General features: G+C 43.9%; 2 protein-coding genes across 4 annotated transcripts; one reads left to right on the top strand and one right to left on the bottom strand.

Moving 5' to 3' along the window:
- Nucleotides 1–49: 49 nt before the first annotated feature.
- Nucleotides 50–11,863, top strand: ogfod3 (2-oxoglutarate and iron dependent oxygenase domain containing 3). Of its 3 annotated transcripts, none has more exons than XR_003842236.1 (10): nt 50–192; nt 1,546–1,772; nt 3,010–3,085; nt 3,163–3,205; nt 3,912–3,976; nt 4,555–4,611; nt 4,911–5,064; nt 6,117–6,240; nt 11,251–11,441; nt 11,530–11,863. XR_003842236.1 is itself a non-coding variant. In XM_029527803.1 (10 exons), exons 3-10 carry the CDS (start codon nt 1,649–1,651, stop codon nt 11,385–11,387), a joined length of 780 nt encoding a protein of 259 aa, XP_029383663.1. In that variant the 5' UTR covers nt 104–192; nt 1,385–1,441; nt 1,546–1,648; the 3' UTR covers nt 11,388–11,863. The 3 variants fall into 3 exon arrangements, 2 of the variants coding, with proteins under 2 accessions (XP_029383662.1, XP_029383663.1); XM_029527803.1 differs by adding an exon at nt 1,385–1,441 and having other exon boundaries at nt 104–192; nt 11,251–11,863; XM_029527802.1 differs by having other exon boundaries at nt 11,251–11,863.
- Nucleotides 11,864–13,489: 1,626 nt separating this feature from the next.
- LOC115060208 (urotensin-2 receptor) lies at nt 13,490–14,548 on the bottom strand. The gene has a single exon (XM_029528073.1). The coding sequence runs from the start codon at nt 14,546–14,548 to the stop codon at nt 13,490–13,492; it is 1,059 nt and encodes a 352-aa protein (XP_029383933.1).
- Between the last annotated feature and the right edge of the window lie 6,619 nt (nt 14,549–21,167).

Genomic DNA, 21,167 nt, shown 5'->3' with positions numbered 1-21,167 from the left:
CCGCATCTAGTCATCAACTAGGAAGTAGACAGCCCAGGTGCCCGTGGAGCTGAGGAGCGGCGCAGCGGGACAACAGCCGTGAGAGTTTTAATGCGAGCCAGAGGGACAAAAGCTCCGGGTCAACATGGCGGTGGCACGGATGAGAAACACGAAGGGCGAGAACGCCACTGAGATAGAAAAAAAAATTAAAAGGTGAGCCGACCAGAGAGTGGGAGGGTTTCTCTCTCTCTCTCTCTCTGTGAAAGAGACGTAGGTTCCATAAACTCCTCTATCTTCTTCTTCTTCTTCTGCGTTTTCCTTTCAAACTCATCTCTTCTTCACTCGTTGCTCGTTGTTTGCAAACTCCAGGTTTGTCTTGTAGTTGTGTTAACATACATAACAACTCAAACAATCAAGACAATCAAGACTGTGATTGCAGAGACAGACAGATAAGACAGGCACACTATAAAAGCATTATGTTTTCAATGGACATTGGTTTATCGGTTTGTCCTATTAGAGATCTGGAGGACAGATGTGACTTTATGTCTGCGAAGGTTCTCATCCACCCAGGTGATAGTTATCCAACGTCTTCAAGGATATACAACCAAGTGCAGTCGCTCTCAACTCAATTCTCTTTGGATAAATGTCACTTTATCATCATCAAAAAAAATACAATTTGGTCATCAAATCAAGAATTGCAATTATTTGGTAATAATGCAGATATTAAATTAAACAAATGCAGCAACACCATTAGTAGATATGTAAATATTAGCTGAAATAAAAGCGGGTGTTTGTCGAAGTAGAAAAAAAGAAGATGAGTTTGAAATATGTATATTTGCAGTTAGCTCAGTAAATTATGACTGGGTGCCAGCATTAATGTGAACCATTACTGCCTAACTTCCATCACAGGTAACTTAGAACTGTTGCTGTATAATTTTTTAATGCATTTTCTTCAATAATATGTTTTCAATAAATTTAAAAGTGATTCATTTATTTATTTGTTTGCTTGTTTGCTGGATTTTTGACTTTTTCTCTACTTTTGATTAGCTTGATGCAACGAAGGGATTAAAATTCTGCTGACTCTATGTACATCTAGAGTATATAGTTAATAAAAACAAGCACGGCTGCCCGGCTCGTTGTTGTTTGCAAACTTGTGACCATCCGAAAGTCTCTATTTTAGGGCCAAAAACACTGATACTGTGTTTACAAAGTAAACTAAAAGATAGTGAAGCTCAGGTTGTGCTTTTGTGTTTGCTGTGGTGCCATATTTCTGGTGTAATGTTGCACTGTCCCTGCGGTGTGCAATTCTGTGTCACATTGATGTGTTTTTCTTAAAAACAGAAATATAAACATAATTTTGTTTTGTTAAATGAGCTGGGTGAATCAAGTGTCTCTCCACATACAGGAGGATGAAGGTTCATGTGCCTCTGGTCAGGATCATTCATTGAAGACTGTGAGAGTAGTAAGAGCTTTTAAAGAGTAGATTCTGCACTTGGATGATAGTCAGAATGGACAGTATCGTCTGTTTCACTGAGTTGATCATCATCTTTTTTTTGTCTTGGTCAGAGGTAATGCTCTGAGGCAGGGGTCTACATGGAGGGGCTACCGAGGACTTCTGGCTTTGCTCCTGGTCGCTGCATGTGTGTGCACACTGGCTGTCTGGTTGTACATGAGCTATCTGGACAGTGACATCACTCAAACACTGGTCAGCCAGGGGGAGCTGGTCTCCCCTCAGCCCAGAGTCTTTAACATCCAGTGCTCTGAGGACTACGAGAACTACAAACGCTATCCAGGTGAGGGTCTGGCCTTCACTTTGCCACACCTCTCTGCTGTGAAACTGATATAGGTGGGAGGAGGCCAAATCTGCCCCATGCATACCTTTTGAATCCAGTGGCACTTCATCAGTATAAATAAATTAAAGTTGTTTTTTTTTTTTTTTTTTTTTTTTTTCAAATAAATCTAAAAATTAAAGCAGAACAGCACAGAGTACACTAGATGGCAGTACAAGCCTATTTGATCATAACATCAGCAACTCAAATGTCAGGCATTGAATCAACCGTAAGGTGGAGAGTGTTGTTTTCAGCTTTTCCATAAGTTAAAATGTTGACTTCAGCAAAAGGAAACAGCTGATTCACTCAGAGTTTGAGATGTAAGCAGGACCCTTTGGGTTCCAAATGAAAGATGAAAACTTCAGGTGTTTTCAGTTTTGTTTAAGGAATGAGAACAAACACACTGTCACCGTAATAACCTGAAAATACCAATTTAATAAAGCTGAACCCTCTTCATCAGAGGTAAGTGAGCCTCAGTGTGCATGCCGGAGACACTATTTGAGAACCAAAGAAAAGACAAACTGATGTAAAAACAAAGGGGTAGAGCCCTGATAAATCTCCAACATAAGAAATAATTCAAACAAATGGAGGTTCAGTGTTGCATCTCTGGCAACTAGCCTCCAGCTGCAGAATCTGTTGAAGCGGAGAAGTACTGAAAGTCACAGGGCTATTAAATGTGACAGCCCAAAGAAAAGAGAATTCCTCTTGAAAGATTTTGTTTTGTATACCTCATAGTTCATGTGCACTTATGAACAATTCCAGAGCTCAAAGACCTTTCCAGGAGGAAGCATTACCACCAGTTTTTGACTGTGTGAAGTGTTTCACTCCAATAAGCTGACGTTAATGCAGACACATGATGAAGGTGTCCATCGGCTTTCCTTTATAAATCTGAAACACTTTCTTGGCAGGAAGAAAAGTACACATTCAGAATTTGCCTTATCAAATATTCAAATGATTGGATTCATATAGTGCATTTTCAGAATTTAAGTGAAGCACAGTAGGAGGCTCAGGCCTTCAGATGCAAATTACAGGCATCAGGAAATTGGAGGGAAGCCTGACATTTTGTGCTATCAATCAATAAACTCTCGCCTTGCTCTTTTGTAACCCTCTTGTTTCTATACCTCTCTAGGCTCAAAGCCTCAATCCTGTATGAAACTGGTCTGCTTTTGTTTTTCTAACCCTCCCCTCTCTCTGTTCCAAGGATGCACCCCTCAAAGGTGTGGCCGAGCAGTCACAGACAGTGTGGTCACCAGGGAGGAGGCTCAGGTCCTCAGGAGGTAAACACTGTCACACAGAGTGCTCTGTTTTTGTGCACAGGTGGAGCATGTTAAAGCTTTTGGTGTCTGACTCACAGGCTCGCTGAGAGAGGGCTAGCACTGGCTGGGTCAGAGGGAGGGGTGAGTACATCAACATTCAGGAGTAACTGCTTGGTTCATATAATCCTCTGCTACAACTCAATTTCTGTTATTTATGGTCCATATCTCCAGCATTTGTATATACAAGACTAAAGTGATTTTATTCCCCATTTAAAAAAAAACTTTCTTTTGGCAACTGTTCTTCGAAGCAATCAATTAATGACTATAAACCTGCAGCATGTTTCCAAAAGATACAGGACCAATTAATAATCTTTATTTCTGGGGTCATATTGACATTACTGTTTTCATCAAATCAGTGAGGTTTGATTAATCATGATTAATGTTATTAGTAGACCTCTTGCTGTGATTCATCTGTCCTGGCACAAGAGGGCGGTCTGGTCCAGTGAATTCAGTCATATTACGATTTGAAACAGATGAAGTGTGGAGTGTGGAAGTCACTGCCATGCCCCCACCCTCTGCCCTCCCTGGTCGTGAGCCAACAGAGAGACAGTTAATTGAGTATTACGATACTACGGTGAGGGCGGTGGGGGACAACAAGGGACCTCAGCTATGTCCTTGTTGACATAATACATTAAGGGCTGAGAAAGCCCAATGAAGCCCCAGCAGGAACGCTGCAAAACCTTGAAACACTTTGCCATCCATATGGTGGTGTACATCTGATCCAGTGTTTTGTTTCTGCAGCCAATTTTTTACAATGTAATTCCTGTTTTCCCTTTACCCTTTAAAGGCTTCCATACTGGACCTTCACTCTGGAGCGCTGTCGATGGGAAAACAGTTTGTCAACATCTACAGGTGGGGAACTACATCTTGTCTTTGTTTCTTTTTTGTTTGATGTTTGACGTATGTCTTCCTGCTGCGGTTGTATCACAGTGTGTCCCACAGTGTATATGTCATTATATATAAACTATATATAACTATATAAAACTGTGTGCACCACAGTGTGTACCGCACTATATAGCACTACATATACACAAACAGCGTATATCACAATATGCCCTTCATTATGTACCTACTACTATTTCAGTTATCTGTTTTACACTCATTCATTATTGCCAACCAGGTGTCATAAAGAAACCTCTCTATTCTTCTCCCTGTTCATTAACAGGCATCTCGGGGAGCTTCTTAATAATTTTAATCAGGAAGTGGTGACATTGTCATTTTCCACCCTTCGTCCCCTCTTAGAACCTCCTTGTGTGAGCAGTCAGATGTTGGCTGTCTGTTTGATTGTCTGGTGCTGCGCCACCTCAGTAATGATGCACTGTGCTGTGTGATGAAATGTTAATTCGTGGTACTCTTCTCTCATTCCCTCTGGGTTGGCTCCTCATGTTTCATCCCTGATTGGCTGTCTGAAAATTCTGGCTGGTTTGCAGGTATTTTGGGGATCAAATCAGGGATGTGATCACACAAGAGGATCTCCAACTCTACAGGTAATTGATTAAGACCAATAATTTATCTTTGACTATGTGTTTTGCACTGCATTAAAAGACTTCACTTTGTAACGCGAGTCCTCTTTGAATGGCGGATGCCATTCGATGATGTTATAGTCTATACATTTGACATGTGCAGCTTTTTGTTTTTATCTCTGTACTATCATACATACATATCTGTCAGTGGGGTGAGTGCTCAATAAACCTGAACTACTGACCTGCAGTTGAGGCGTTGTTGTGATACTTTCACAGTACGGTCCAAAGTTGTCATCAGTTTCACCTGACATTTGTTTCACCAGAGATGTACGTGGGAGGATCCAGGCAGTTATTGCTGAGACATTCGGTTTGAACCCGACTCTCATGTACCTCACCAAGCCCACCTTCTTCTCCAGGATCAACAGCACGGCAGCCAAGACCCAACATGACGAGTACTGGCACCCACATATAGATAAGGTAATGCAGCAATTTGTTCTATCATGATAAACCACAACATGGATAATAGATCAGTAAGACATATGCTCTCATTCTGGTATCTAGAGCATGTACCACATCCATCTCTCATGGCTGAGGGTTCACTAGCTTTCATTAAAGTGGCTAATGGTAATAATTATATGTTTACCCCACAAAGTGACATCAACTTTCTCTAGCTGTTGTGCACGTAATCTATAAAATTTTATTCATGTAAATTTAATGTTAAAAAGAGTTTTGGATAAAGTGCAGACAATTAATAAAGAAGAACCAAAACTTTAGTGTGAGTGAAAATAACAATTCTTTTCTTCAGGTAGAACAACCATTCCCCACTTACTATGCCGATCAGCCATAACATTATGACCACAGACAGATGAAGTGGTGAGCACTGATTATCTGGTTACCATGGCACCTGTCACTGGTGGGATGTATTAGACACCAAGTGAACTGAAGTTGATTTTGACACAGGAAAGATGTATGAGCTTGTAAGAGTCTTTGACAAGGGCCAAACTGTGGTATGTAGATGACTGAGGCAGAGCGTCTCCAATGCTGCAGCTCTGTGGGATGATCGTGGTCTGTAGCGGTCAGGGTCGATCCAAAAGTGGTCTAAGGAAGGAAAACCACTAAACCACAGACAGTGTCACAGATGAGCAATGCTCCAACAATCATTCAGTCCAACTTTAAAGCTACTGTAGCTAAAACTGTTCATGCTGGTTCTGAAATAAAGGTGTCACATAAAGCATCACAATTAGTTTTCTATGGGACTGTGAAGGTGTAGACTGGTTAAGGTGTCCATGCTGACCTCTGTCCATCAAAAGCTCCACCAATAGACACATGAGCATCAGAACTGGAGCAGCAAGTCTATGCCTCGATGGGCCAGGTCTGTTTTGGGAGCAAGAGACAGACCAACACAATATTAGGAAGGTGGTCATAGTGTTATGGCTGATCGGATATACATATAATTCCTGTGACACAGTCAGCACGTACAGTACACTGTCTGAATCTGTTAATGCAGACACTGACTTCCTGTCTCACAGGTGACTTATGGCTCTTTTGACTACACCTCCCTCCTTTACCTGTCTGACTATGGCTCTGACTTCAGTGGAGGAAGATTTGTTTTCATGGATTCAAATGGCAACCAAACAGTGGAACCACGAACAGGTAAAGACCAGCTGCTCGAATCCAGACTCAAATCCTTTTTCATGGTTGACCTGCTGCGACCTGATGACCCTGAGTTTGTGTGTCTGAAGCTGATGTGATCATGACTCTAGTGTTTACAGTGGAACTGCTGAGCTCAGCTCCTGGATGTGGTTTGCAGAGATTAAAAGAATAGGATGGATCCTCCATAAGTGTGTAATCATCAGACTGGAAGGATTAGGTTTACAGTACTTGGGCGTTAATGCACCCTAGTAGTTCAGTAAATTGGTGTTTTAAAACCTCCTATGAAAAAAAAAAAAAACTTGGCAAAATGACCAAGTAATTACTTTCACTAGTTTTCACGGGTTTCTTAAGTTTCCTGAGGCATCAAATATGACCCTAGGAGAGTGGGATCAGTTCTCTGGGGAGATTTTGGTCACTTTGGTGGAATAAACCAGAGCAAACTCCTGATCCAGAATTTTCAGTTCCAGTTTTATTCCATTACAACTTTTAAATTTTCATTATCCCTGAGCTAAAATTGAGAGCGGGCACACCGCTGCAGTGCCAGAGCTCTGAAAGGTCACAGCAGCTTAACTTGAATGTCTGAAGCCCCAAACTGTATAATAATAATACAAAGGGAGAGTTTGGAACAGGGTTTTTCAGTTCAAAGATGTATTCAACAAAAACACCAATTATTACTTGACATGGTAGCAGTCAAGTCCAGGCACCGAAAACAAAGTTCACAAAAAAAAAAACAACAACAAAAACTAAAAAACAGAAACCAATGCAGAAGGATAAAATAAATCACAAGGAGAACTCAAGTGTAGCAGGAGGTGTGATGCCTTGGGGGCAGGGACAGTCAAACCAGAGGGAAAACAAGACTAAAGATAGGAAGCAAAACTGCAGTGGACACAGAAGGTAACATAAAGTACGCTGAAGTTAAAGTGACTGTATATATGTCTAATACTGTGATGGAGGAGTGCTGGTGTCTTCTCTGTGTACATCAATGATATCCAAGAGAAGGAATCACAGGTTAGCAACCTTTATATTTCCTTTACCTGGTCGTTACTCGTTGTAGTTTAATGTTCTGTTCTCCAGTCTTTGAGCCTCACGGATGCCAGCTAACAGACAAGAGACCTAACTCACCTCTGCAGGTGGATGTGACTCCACTGCAATAGAAGAGCAGTTTTAACTGCTGCCAAGACGCAGCTCGTTTGAGGCTCAGTTCGTGAAGTCAGCCACCAACTTGCTTCGCTGAGTAAACTGTGATGAATGAGTGAATGCTGTGGCTGCAGTCAAAAAAGTCTTTCTTCTTCTCATGCTTAAACTGTGAAATTAGCTCAAGTGTCAGCGCAGAAAAAGAGAGGACACACTCTGACCTCAGCCTTGAGGAAACATCTCCTGACACAAATTATAGAACTTAATTTGGTTTCTTTTCATCTGTTTCCTCCACTGATCATCTCTCGTTCCCTTGGTCTCACCTGACTTTTCATCACCCCATCCCTCCACTGATCGGTGAAGGATGCAGTGTGATGGTTATGAAATGAGAATTACCTAGAGACAACAAGAGAGTCCCATACCTGAATACTCCAATGACAGATTAGAGTATGAATCTGCATGTGACAAACCTGATGCAACCTGCCCTCTGTAAGTCCTGCTGAAAGTCCTGGGTAATACATCAGTATTATGGATCATCTCCTTTTCGGCCAGCACATGCGCACTTCCTCAGGCAGCATGACAAGTATAGACAGGAGAAAATCTGATCCTTGTACCCAGACAGATGATTACTTCCCTCAAATTATCGCAGCCACAAATAAGGTGTGATTATAACAGCAGGAAGTCCATTGGGACTGTCAGAGTGCAAGAAGCAACAGGGTGGGGGAAGATATAGGAGGAGAGGAGGAGGAGGAGGATGAAAGGGAATTGTTAAGGAAACGGGGAGGGGGTAGGGAGTAAGGCAGAAGAGGGAGAAACACATGGACAAGAAAGTGAGGGGCGAAGAAGAGATGTAGAGGAGAATGGAAAATTGGGGCAGTAGAAGTGAAGAAGACGAGTGAAAAAGGAACAGACGCAGGGGTGAGGAAGGAAAAGAGGATGGAGGAGAGACTTAGAGGAGAAGAAAGGGGGAGAAAAGAGGGGGATGAAGGAAAGGGTGAGTGAGGGATAAAGGGGGGTATGGAGAAGAGATGAAGGACAGGACAGAGTAAGGAGAGAGGGAATGATAAGGAAAGGATGAGGAAAAGATAAGGAAGCAAGCAAGTAAGAGGAGAGGAGGACAGAGGGCCAGCAGAGAGGCAAAATGGGGGGAATCGGGTCTGACAGGAAAGTGTAGCTCTGTGATGGAGAGATAAGTTTAGTCTGGGACTGACTGAGAGGAGCCAGTGGAGACAGACTACATCAGATAACCTGGACCAGGAGCTGCCTGGGATCAGCCTGACCTTGGAGGCAAAAAGACCTCAACTCTCCTCATTACACAGCTGTGTTTGTGTTCATATGACACACAACACAATAACACAATATTATTAAAGCACCACTGTTTAGAAGAACCCACATTCATATATGCGCCAGTGAGTGTAGTTTATAAACCAATCTAACTGGACAGCTGACTCATTGCGAGTCACAGTGACTTCTCAATGATCACCATGGCGTTAATGGCCAGCATTTAGATAAATGTCTCCACAGTTAGTTGAGAGATAGAAGTGCGGAAGTCTTTCTGATGAAAGCCTTTGAAAAGCTCCCAAAGAAAAGTAGTCAAGGGAAGTGCTTCAAGGAAAAAATTCAATTCAAAGCCATGTTGTGTAGGGCTGCAGCTATTGATTATTGTTGTAACTGAATATTCTATCGATTATTTAATCGGTTTGTCAAAACATAAAAAAAATTGTATTGCCTTATTAAACAGGAATGGGGGAAAAAATGACAAGACCTTCCAGGTTTATCCCAGACCCACAGAGACACCATACACCATGCACCATGCATCTGCCACTAACTCATTATGAAGCTCTGAGAGCCATCCATTGACTGCTGTTGTGTTGTGTGGCTGTGCATTGGTACTATTTTATTTTCCTCCAAGTGCAAGTCTTGATATCAACACTGAATGAGTCACTCACTGTTTAGAATCGTGTTAGTCTGGCGCGCTCATCCCGGTCCAGTCTCTGACGGTTCAAGACCTGAGTAGGGCTGTTGAACTACAATTTCTTTGATTTCTTCCCATAAATTCTAACCAGAAATTTTAACCTCAATCTGCACCCACAATTTCAAATGAAATTATAACCCTGATATCTAAGTTTTGTTGCTGATTCTGACTACAACACTTACTTTGATTTCTGGGGAGGATTTTCAAAATAAAATTGAAATTGAGAAAACTGTTTCTAACACCTGTTGTTGTGTTTAGAAAGCAGTCACTTAGTGTCTCATATATATATATATATTTTTTTTTTTTTTCTTTTTAAATCAACTTCCTCTTCCAGTCTGCCAGACATCACTCTGTAGGGGTCCAGTCTGCTAGAAGAAGGGCATCTTCCACACATACGTATATAACTTGTGTGAAATGCTTCGATTAAGGCTCCAAATGGTGTAACAGCTCTCTTCGCTTACATTGAGGGTTAAACCAGTTTAAACCAGCGAATGGATCTGGAGTTTCAGTTTTGTAATGTCCCTGGTGAGTGATTTTATTTTGAAGTGCGTCCCTGTCAAATTCCACTACAAGCCTCCCTCCATTGTGCAGCCACTAATCTGCTGAGAGTCAGCGCTTCACTGTAAACACTGAAATGTTAATATTGCTATTATGTTCACAGATTATTTCAGTGTACACTGATCTAAAACTCTGTGACATGTCGATCATCACGCAGCTCTTTTTTGTCTCACTTCACTTCACTTCCTTTCCGGGATTTTCACACTGAATTCTATTGTTTGGCTGCAGGCACGAATTCCACGCTATGGGGATTTGCACAAATGGTCACACGTATTCACATTCATCGGTATTCCTTGGAGGAAAGTAGAGGAAATGAATTGGGGCAGAATGATTCCAGCTCTTTATTCACATTTATATAACGAGATAATGAGCAGAAGAAAGTCTGAAAACATCTGAAAGATAAATCTCTTAATTATCACAGCGGCACAACAGATTGAGATTACAGTGGACCCCAGTTTTCCATCATCATCGTCATCTTCCTGTGCAGCTTCAACAGATTCACACTATTTGTCAGTACAAGAGCTAAAAGGGTCCAATATTTTGTATCATTTCGCTAATTCAATCTGGAGCCAGACTTCGGACCACTTCATCTTTCCTCTGTTCCACTTTCTTTGTGTTTCAAATTTTTCTCAATTCCAGAAGCAACATTTGCATAATAGGCAGAATCTGAATGGGTTCAGTATTTAGGGAATCAAGCCCATTTTGTATTTTTTTTTTCTTTCCCCTCAATGTGGAGAAGAGGATGTCACTGTCAGCTTACCACACTTCTAAAGCTAATTAAGTCATCAACACCACATTTCTTGGACATGTATATAAATGTGATGCTGCTATGCAGTCAAGAATACAAACACACTCACTGATTAAAGAGCTCAGTTTCATCCACAGACAAGACTTAGGTTAGCTGAGCTTAGCTTGGCAGGAAACAAGAAAAAACTGTCTCAAATGAAAAATACAATTGACAATCCTAAAACTCACCGATTTAACATGTTAAGCCTAGCTTAGCATTAAGAAAAGGGGCAGGAGATGGCAGATAGCCTACCTCTGTTTAAAGTGTAAACTGGGCTGCCCAATGCTAAAGCTGAAAAATAAAAACTCTTTAATCGCATATCAGCAGAAACGTTTCTATTCATACTCAAACGTGGTACAGCTTGTTTGTTAGACCTTAATGCTATGCTAGGCTAACCATGTCCTGCATTCAACTGATGACATCCTGATGTGAACATCTTCATTTAGAAAAGCAGAACATTGTGTACAAGGTACATCGAACTGTTAGATTCAGACCACACGTCCGCTCATTTAAACCATGTTTCCTCTTTCCTTCCTCTCCTTCCTTCCTTGGACAGGACGTGTCTCCTTCTTCTCCTCCGGCTCAGAGAACCTCCACCGCGTAGAGAAGGTGACCTGGGGGACACGCTATGCCATCACGGTCTCCTTCACCTGTGACCCTGCACACGGCATCTCAGACCCTGCTCTGCCTTGAGGCACCTTGGGTGATGGCCCTCCCCACTGAGTTAGACAAACCCTGCCAGGAAGAGTAAGGACAACGAGAAAGGACCATGTGAAATTTTGCAGAAAGGTTTCACTGTTTTCCGTATTCAGACTGTCTGTCTCTCTTTCGTCAGTTCTCAGTGTGCCGTTGTGATCTCTTCTGAGGCCTGTTTGCTTCCTCTTCCATCATTAAGGAACTTGATTTTTATGGACTTAAAATGGGTTGAGAGCGGCTGAAGTGGGATTATCTGTTTTGTGGATCTCCATGTAACCTGGAGGTGTTTTCTTCCAAGAAGAAGCCTTTTCTATCAGTAACCGCTTCATCTATTATGTTAATGTATCCTGCTGAGAACAGAGAACAGGTAGAGAGAACAGTGCAAATCAAACACTTTCCTTAATTTTTTTTTATGCATAAAATATACAAATTAATGTCTTCAGTGTCCAGACTAATTAAATGAACTAAAATCATTCCTGTTAATTTGCTTGTTACTGCATCTGATAAACACTCAGGCTTGAATGTGCCTCTTGTATTACACACACCAGTCTCAACTCTTTCGCGTGGGGGAACATTCTGCATGTTAAAACGTGGTGGAGGTCTGACTTTAATTTGGGGTCATGTCCTCATGTGTTCAGGTGTCATGCCGGCCAAAACACGTTCAACAAAGGTTGACGAGCAAATACACTAACACCCAAACAGCAACAGGACACTGAGGTAACGAAGCAGAAGCATCAACAGACTTCAGACCCTGCCAATTATTGAGGAAACAGCTGTCACTCTGTTTCTCTGGTTTTATGTCACTGACAGACTCTGAACTCATCAGTTACCCTGATATAATTTCAGACACATGAGCAGGCTCATCTGAAGTGACATTTGCTAAAATTACCTGCAAACCTTGATCTCTGGCTGTTTCTTGATAAACGTGGTCAAACCCAAAAATTGGACCTGGATTAGTATTAATTATATTATTGCCAAACAACACAGTGGCAACAGTTAGCACTGTTTCTCCACAACAAGAAGGTTGTAGGTTCAGTTCCCAGTGTGGGGCCTTTCTGTGTGGAGTTTGCATGTTCTCCCTGTACCTGTGTGGGTTCCCTCCCACCGTCCAGACACATCATGTTTGGTTTAACTGGTGACTCTAAATTGTCCGTTGGTCTGAGTGTGAGTGTGAGAGGTTGTTGGTCTCTGTCTGTCTCTGTGTGTTGGTCCTGTGATGGACTGGTGACCTGTCCAGGGTGTACCCCGCCCTCACCCACTGTGAGCTGGGATTGGCTCCAGCATCCCCTGCGACCCGGAAACGGATAAGCGGTAGAAGATGAATGAACTAATGAATATATTGTTACTTTGTGTGCAAGGAGGGAATATGAAAGAGGTCAATAATTAAAGTTGCAACTACTCAGTTTATTGGTGCCCTGCTTTGAATTATTGATCCTTTGTTCTTCATTCACTTTGGGAAATGAAATGATAATAGAGATGATGATGGTGATGATGATGATGATGATGATGATGATACTGATGGCCATTTTCCAGACTGACCATCACAATCATTCCCTACTCACACTTTGCCCTGACAGCAGTGGTTAATTTTTCATGAGCCTGTAGCAAGAGTAGAGGAGCACCTCATCCTATCACATGCCTCCTCCATCCTCTATCCTCCCTCTTCATCCTTCATCCTTCATTCTTCCAGTGCTTCCTGTGCCAAGAGCTGTTCTAGGGAGGAGTAATGAACTCTGTGAAAAATGAGGGATGTTTATACATCCAGAAGATTGGTTGTTACTGGGATGTGTTTATGTCTACAGTAACTACCATGTGATTATCTCTTCAGTAGCAGTAATGCATCTTTCTGGTTGGGGATGAGGAAGCAGAAGGGTGCAGGAGGATCTGGATGATGAAGATGGAAAGGAGGATAAAGTGGCTTGGAAGGATGAGGAAGTGAAGTAGGATGAGAATGAGGAGGAGGAGGAAGGGCATAAGGAGCAGATAAAGAGGGATTGGGAGGCGCAGGTGATGAAGCTCAGGGGTGTGAACACTAACAGCTGAAGTTGCTCTCACCTGTCGCATCTCTGGAGTTACCTCTCCTCCACGTGACTGGCGCGTCACTTCCGGCTCTCCATGACCATGGTCTCGGAGGTGAACTCCAGCTGATTGCTGGAGGACCTTCCCCAGGAGTAGAGGCTGGGAGGCCGCTTCTTGAAGGAGGACGTGTAGCGGTAGCAGCTGCGGTGGCGGTTCTTCAGGTACTCCCGGTAGTTCTTGGTGAGCAGCGTGTACAGGAAGGGGTTGATGCAGCTGTTGCTGTAGGTGAGGCTCGCCACCAGGTAGTTGATGCAGGTGTGCGTCTGCGAGGCCAGGCTCAGCGGCTTGGTGTGATACAGAGGCAGCAGTTGCCAGATCCAGAAGGGCAGGAAACAGGCCCAGAAGACCAGCACGATGGTGAAGATCATCATCAGGACTCTCTGCTTCGGGGTCCGCCGGCTGGCCCTGCTCAGCACCCGGCGGCGTTGGGACTCCAGGTAGGTGCGGGCCAACCTGACGTACAGGTAGCCGATCACCAGCCCCGGGGCCATGATGCTGGTGCCGAACAACCCCGTCACGTAGACTTTGTAAGCCAGGGGTGCCCGGGTGGGCGCGCACATCCTCTTCACGCCCCCCTGCGGGGTGGTCTTGGTGGTCTGGGTGACCATGACCATCATGGGCACGGTGAGGACCAGAGACAGCAGCCACACGCCCCACGCCAGCGCTGTGCGGTAACTCTTGGAGCGCCTGACCGTGTCCAGCGGCTTGGTGACGGCCAGGTAGCGCTCCGTGCACATGACGGTCAGGGTGAAGATGCTGGCGTGCATGGTGAGGAGGTCCAGGCTGAGCAGGATGCGGCAGCCCACGTCCCCGAAGTACCAGTCCTTCAGAAAGTACGTGGACACCACGAACGGGATGGTGGAGAGGTAGAGCAGGTCCGCCACAGCCAGGTTGATGATGGAGATGTACATGGAGGTGGCGAAGCGGATCGAGTGGCACATCACCACCAGCGTGTACACGTTCCCCGACACCCCGATCATGTAGACGACGGACAGGAGCGTCCCGAAAGTGGAGGTGATGACGAGCTCCTGGTCAACGGACCCGGACCCGACCCGGGGCGGGCTGGAGGACCTGTTCATCGCTGACCCTGGCGAGCTCTCCGGCTGTTTCCGCTGCTCCGCGCGGCTGCAGAAGTTTGGACACAAGATCACCGGCTCAGCCCGAGACCCCCCCCCTCCCCTATGACGTCACCGGCAAGCACAACGAGGGTGAACGATGTGAAAACACTGATCAGTGTATGAAAGGAAGCTGCCCAGGAAAATGGGTATTAAATGGATCAGTAAGGTAATGACAGCTCCATGTGATGCGTTTACGTACCGCCTGATTATTAAATTAATGACTCGACCGGTGATGTAAAAGTTTAATTGAAGTGATTAAAGTGGATTAAAATAACAGCAATTCATGGTTCAGACCAGCTGATTACTATCTCCATGGGAATGGTCAAATAGCTGCTCAATCCAGGTCTTATATTCTCTTTTCAAACATTCTCATCGTGTCATTACTGCTAATGAATCGCTTGCTCCGTCTGATTGGAAATGAATGAAGAAGATTTCTGTCCATTGTCTCACTGACAGAGCCTCAGTCACGGTGTTAGTCACAGCAGCAAGTTTGTTCCCGCTGGAGTTGAGCTACACCCGTAGAGGTACATCACATGTCCTCATCCAAAAGTAATGACTCAGTCAGATGCTACATGAGCCCAGGTCCAGTGTGGACCTGCCAGATACTCCTCCTGTGCAGTTCCTGTACACTTATGAATGATCCTCTGTCATGTCCCCATCCCTCATCCCTAGATGGTCCAAGCTGCAGGTGACCTTCTGTCTGTCCCAGTCTGATTGACCCTATGGTGATGTACAAAATGTCTAAGAGTGGTGGACAGTAAGCAGACAGGAAGACGTACTGCCATAAATCTGTAGCTTCTGCTGTGTCATTGGCTAAATCACAAATCCACTGAAGGCTTGAAAACAAACAAACAAAAATCTTGCTGAGGTTTCTGTGGAGCGAACAGTTATGCCGTGTCTTCACCTACAGCTAGAAAACCACTTGTGTCTATCTGTGCGTTGAAGGATCAATGAAATCTATGGCGATATATTCAGAAGACCAGTGTGGATGACTGTTCTCATCCAAGGAATGACAGATAAGGTAAAAGCAAACACTAAATCCGTCCACACAAAAACGATGTCAAAGACCAAGACGATCTGATACGTATCAGTTCAAGGCAAACAACTTGGACAGTAATAGGTCAATAGTGGTGAAGAGGATCTTTGATAATGTTGTCAAAAGGATTTTCCTGTGATACTGTTGTCAATTGTTTGGTAAATGTTTTGACGTGCTTGTCTACAACACACCAGTCTTGGCATGTCAAGGTGATCAAATTATAATGTGACCGTGGTGCCGATCAGTGGTTGGATGTGAAAGGCAGCAGCTGAAAATATATACCTCAGGATGATGTGTTGAAGCAGGTGTGAGGATGTGAGCAAGTTTGAGAAGGAACACACTGTGTATAGAAGACTGAGTCAGAGCATCTCCAGCACTGTGCCTCTGTGGGATGAGCCTCGTCTGCACAGTTCAGGATTTACCAGAAGTGGTCCTGGAACAAGCAGTCGAACTAGAGGGTGGAAGGGTATGGGTGAGAGAAATCCACCTGGATTTTACTTCTATGTTTATCTGTTGATATGTGCAAACAGCTGGGGGGGCATTTACTAATCCCAGTGGAAGTCTTCAGGTTAAAGGTTCTGAGGTTTTTACACTGATTGATGCCTCCACATATGCAAAGTTACATCTGTAGTAGGTCTTGTGTTGGCACAGTTTGCGCCCCCGTCTCTTTGAGCGACACTGTCAGACATAAATTTGAGATCATTTCGAGAAGAGCTTGTTTGTTTGTTTGGAGATTTTTCACAGCAGAGTGGACATGCATGGGCATACAACACGTCTCTGAATGATGGCATCATCACAGATGAGATGTGACCAAGGCCTACTATCATAGTCCCTTCTCGTCTTCATTAATTATCCAGCAGATCTTTGACAGAGGTCAGCTAGGGGGAGCACTTCAGTCAATTCAATTTAACAGCTTGCATGTTAAACTGGGCTCTCCATCAAGGAGAGAGAAAACATCGCACCCACACCCACATACACACAAACACACACAGAGTGCATGTATATGTAAAATTCCTCTGCTCACTGAATCGTTTTATAATTGTATCACATGATAAGTGGGCCAGGATTCAAATTAAAGCTTTTCCTATGGCAAAGGGACCAAAAGGGACCAAAAGGGTGCTATGGAACCCATGTGACCCTGCATTATTCATGCAGGGTCACATGGGTCATGGTGGCCAGCCAATCCCAGCTGACAGTGATTCAGGGTGCTATTTATATAGAAGCAACCATTCCCACAGTACGAGGAGGGAAGTTACACAGGCAAATGGAGAACATGCATCGGCCTGTGGCCTGGGAATCAAACCTGTTGCTGTGAAGCAGCAGTACTAACTACTGCAGCACTGTTTGGTTCTACAAGCTGGGCAGAGTCACAAGGAATTCCTGACAAGTTTCTGATATGATGCATCATCTGTTGCTTGAGCCCGTTGTGTGAAAAAACTAAAACGATTAATACTCATTTGCTCAATATCCGAGAATCTAATCCCCCCGGAAACAGGACCAGACTAGAGTTCAGATATCAGTAATTACAGTTTATAGCAGTGCCACAGGCAATACATGCAAATTCATATTCTCCCTGGGGTTTAAGTTGAGTTGTGATTTTCTAGGACTATGCTGAGTATGTGACTGGGCACATTGGCATATGTGTTGACAACATTGTGCCCAGCATACAAGTCAAGAGGTTTCCCAACCAGAAGCCCTGGATAAACAGTCAGGTATGTCACATGCTGTGACTCGGTCCCTTGCATTCAGATCATGCAATGAGACTGAGTACAAAGCTGTAAAGTACCGACTGAGGAAAGCCGTTACAGCGGCCAAGAGGCGTCTACTCTACTGCTGACCCCAGGCGGATGTGGCAAAGCCTCCTGCAAATCACAGAAATCACAATCTACAGCCGGATGACCTCAACACTTTTTACACACGCTTTGAGACCTCCAGCCACAGCACAGACAGGACCACATCTGGACAACCTGAACCCCCTCCCCACCATCAGACCAGGTACACAAAGCCCTGAGGAGGATTGACAACATTCCTGGATGGTTCCTCAGAGCATGTGCCAGTTGATGTTCTCACCTTCAACCTCAACCTTTCCCTCAGCCAGAGCGTCGTCGCCACCTGCCTGAAGACCACCCCCTTCCCAAGAAGACCCCACCCACCTGCCTGAATGAATACAGGTCAGTGGCACTCACTCCAAACTTTATGAAGTGTTTCGAGAGAGTGGTGCTCACCCACAAACTGTCCACCCTAGGTCTGCACCCCACCCTCTGCGACTGGCTCCTAGACTCTCTGACTGGCAAGCCCCAGCGTGTCAAGACTGGCCGTAGGACTTCAGCCAGCATTACGACAAACATTGGCACCCCAGAGCCGGGCTGTGTCCTCAGCCACATCCCCTGCACCCTGTTCACCCACGACAGTTGCCTCCCACAAGGACACAAGGAAGGTGTCATGGTGTCAGGACATCAACCTCACCCTCAACATAGACAAGACAAAGGAGATGATAGTGGATAGAGACCTCATCAGCCTTTGTTCATCCAGGAGTTTGAAGTGGAGAGGGTGAGCAGCTTTTAAGCACATGGGCGCTCACATTACTGAGGACCTCTCCTGGACGCTGAACACCACACAGCTGTACAGGAGAGCTGCCTCCATCCTCAAGGAACCCCACCCCCAGCACGGACTGTTCACACTTCTGTCCTCAGGCCAGAGGTACAGAAGTGTCATTCTGTATCACTGTTGATGATCATGACAACACGTCCAAGTGCAGACAAAAAGCTGATCTGTAGCAGTCTGGTGATTTGTTGAACAAAGAAAATATATAAAGTCACGCTCAGTCAAAAGAAATATCCCCAGGCTGAGAAAACTAATGTTCAAAGAGTGAAAGCGCAAGGACACGCAAGGGGATAGGCTGAGAAAAAGTAATACAATGTTCAAGGAGCCCACGCACTAATTACATAGAGAGCGGAAGACCATTAGACACAGGTGTAATACAATAGGGAAGGAGGAGAACAGGACAAATGCAGTAAGAGACACACAAGGCGAAATCTTCTTATCAGGTTGCGTAATTCTCATTGTTTGTCAAATGTTTTCCATGTGTCTACTAAAGTGAGCCCTCTTAGATGAATCGTCTCTTTCATACAGGTGTATAATGACTCCTGTTTGTAATGTTTGCAACTGTGCACAGTGTGTGTGAAGCACACACACCGTGCTTCACACCACGAAATGAATACCGTCAAGCTATTTCCCAAACTGTAAACACAATAATCTTTAGTAACCTAAACTTAACCATGACTTAATTGTATTTCCAGACCAGAGGCACTGTGTGAATGTGAGTGTGCTTTCATGCCGTGATGGTAGAGGAATCCGAGATGGCAGCTGTTCTGTGTGAGAATGTCTCCTAGCACAGCTGTGTCCGTCTCCGACCGGGCTGAGTCTGGTCCATCACAGTCCATCTAATGGGCCAGACTCACAGTTGGAATACGCTGTTAAATTAATTTGGGTACACATGAACAGACTGATGAGGGTCAGTCGTCAAGAAATGTGACCTTCCATCACTCAATTTCTAGAATTATTCACATGATGGCTGCGTATCAGATGCTCCCCTCCATGAGACATATTCGCCGCGGCATCGCTGGTACTTCTTTAACTACGGTGGCACACAGAGCGCAGACCTCCACTGAAGTCAATGAAACTCAAATTCACAGCATATGATCTGGGCCTGCCTCAAAATCTAATCAGTTCTTCTCAATCCCTCTGCAAATTCAGTTTAAATAGGTTCAATTCTTAAAAAAAGCCTGCTGACAGATGCTGACGAAAAGAGCCTGACTGGTAGAGGTTAACTAAATTGCAGTGAAAACACACCTGGGTCTGCCAGAGTGAAAGAGCGAGAGAGAAAGCCTTTTTTTTTATTATTATTATTATTACATGGCAAGTATACATCAAAGTTAGAAGCTGCTCCAGCTGATAATGGTGCCATCACGAAAACAAGCAATTCAAAAAACTAAGACACTAATTAATGTTAATAAACAGACTACAAGTTATTGCATTTATAAGGTTATGGAATGCACAATGTCTTTAATTAAGTCCTCAGTCTGATTCATTTAAGACATTTCTACCAATAAAGTATTGCTTTAATTTCATCTCCATGTAATATATTCTTTAAAGAAAGGGCAGCACAGCAGCATAGCGGTTAGCGCTGTTGCCCCAGCTCCTGTTCTCCTCGTGCCTGTGTGAGTTTTCGCCGGGCACTCCAGTTTCCTCCCACCGTCCAGAGACATCATGTTTGGGTTAACTGGTGACTCTAAATTGTCCGTAGGTCTGAGTGGTTGTTGGTCTCTGTCTGTCTCTGTGTGTTGGCCCTGTGATGGACTGGTGACCTGTCCAGGGTGTACCCGCCCTCACCCAGAGTGAGCTGCCATTGGCTCCAGCACTTCCTGCGACCTGCAAATTGATAAGCGGTTGAAGATGAACGAATAAATCTGTGAAGAAAAGGATGATAGTTTACCTGACTACCAGTTCAATTCAGTCCAGTACCAGTCAGTCCCAGTCCTGTCCAGTCCAATCCCCTTCAGTACCAGACCAGTTCCAGTTAGTAATCAAATACACCTCAGCACCAGAATAAAATGAGCATTAACTCTGTTAATCATCACCTTAAAACACCAGTTTTACACCATTAATTCATATTTTACGTTTATGAAAATGTTAAATGAATGTGGAGGAAGAGAGCTGTGGCAATTGTGTGTTTGCAGAGAAGATTTGTGAGTCCAGTTTTCTGTGTTTTCAGAAATGTGCTGAGACTGTCCTGGAACATTTATTAAAACTTGTACCATTGAACTTTCAGTGGAAGGAGAATGAAACAGTAGAAAAGACAAAATTACACCACACTTATAGAAGACTGTGTAGAATTGGAGAGTCTGCTCACAACTCAAAACTCCCAAAAAGTTGTTGAAAATAAACAAATTGAAGGCATCAGTATTTTGAATTAAATATGGTTGCAGAGAGGTGTGGCCAACAGTAATATCCTTTCAAAAAACTGTCATATGGAATAGAAACAGACACACAGCTAAAAGGTCTTATCAATAAATTCATTCAAAACTAGTTACAATACAGACTATGAAGATGAAGTAAAATGCAAAAGAAAATAATCTCAGCTTCTCAAGAGTGTTTCAAAATGAAAGGCAAAACACAGTCCGTTTAATGAGGTCAGAAGACCCAACTCCTTCACGGAGTCACTTAGAACACTGTATTCAGGCATTAGAACCAGGACTGACATTTATGTGACACTACGGTGAAAAATAACATGGTGTTTCCCTCCTTCAGTTCCAATTTGCTGCTCCGAAGAGCATCCGTCGTGTGTCGAATGAATCGGGTAGTTGGCAGTCAAAGCACCGTGTGTGAAATGGCCGTTTTTGCTGAAATCAGTGGCAAAAAAGTAACGTAATATTCAAAGATATGCGGCATAATCTCAACTTTTATCTTCATACTTCTGCCCCTGAGCTACATCTAAAAGCCAAGTGATGCATAACCATTAATTAACCATCGATATAAGTACTG

The sequence above is a fragment of the Echeneis naucrates genome, chromosome 19, assembly GCF_900963305.1.
Source record: "Echeneis naucrates chromosome 19, fEcheNa1.1, whole genome shotgun sequence".
Classification (NCBI taxonomy): Eukaryota; Metazoa; Chordata; class Actinopteri; order Carangiformes; family Echeneidae; genus Echeneis; species Echeneis naucrates.
The sequence above is the reverse complement of the archived record's forward strand: the minus strand, read 5'-3'. Positions and strand labels throughout refer to the sequence as shown.

Excerpts from the sequence above, each read along its gene's own strand:
- LOC115060208 (XM_029528073.1), bottom strand. The coding sequence starts at position 14,548 with ATGAACAGGTCCTCCAGCCCGCCCCGGGTCGGGTCCGGGTCCGTTGAC.
- ogfod3 (XM_029527802.1), top strand. The coding sequence starts at position 125 with ATGGCGGTGGCACGGATGAGAAACACGAAGGGCGAGAACGCCACTGAG. Across the intron at positions 3,977-4,554 it reads CAGTTTGTCAACATCTACAG|GTATTTTGGGGATCAAATCA; the intron begins GTGGGGAACTAC and ends GCTGGTTTGCAG. Across the intron at positions 6,241-11,250 it reads AACAGTGGAACCACGAACAG|GACGTGTCTCCTTCTTCTCC; the intron begins GTAAAGACCAGC and ends TTCCTTGGACAG.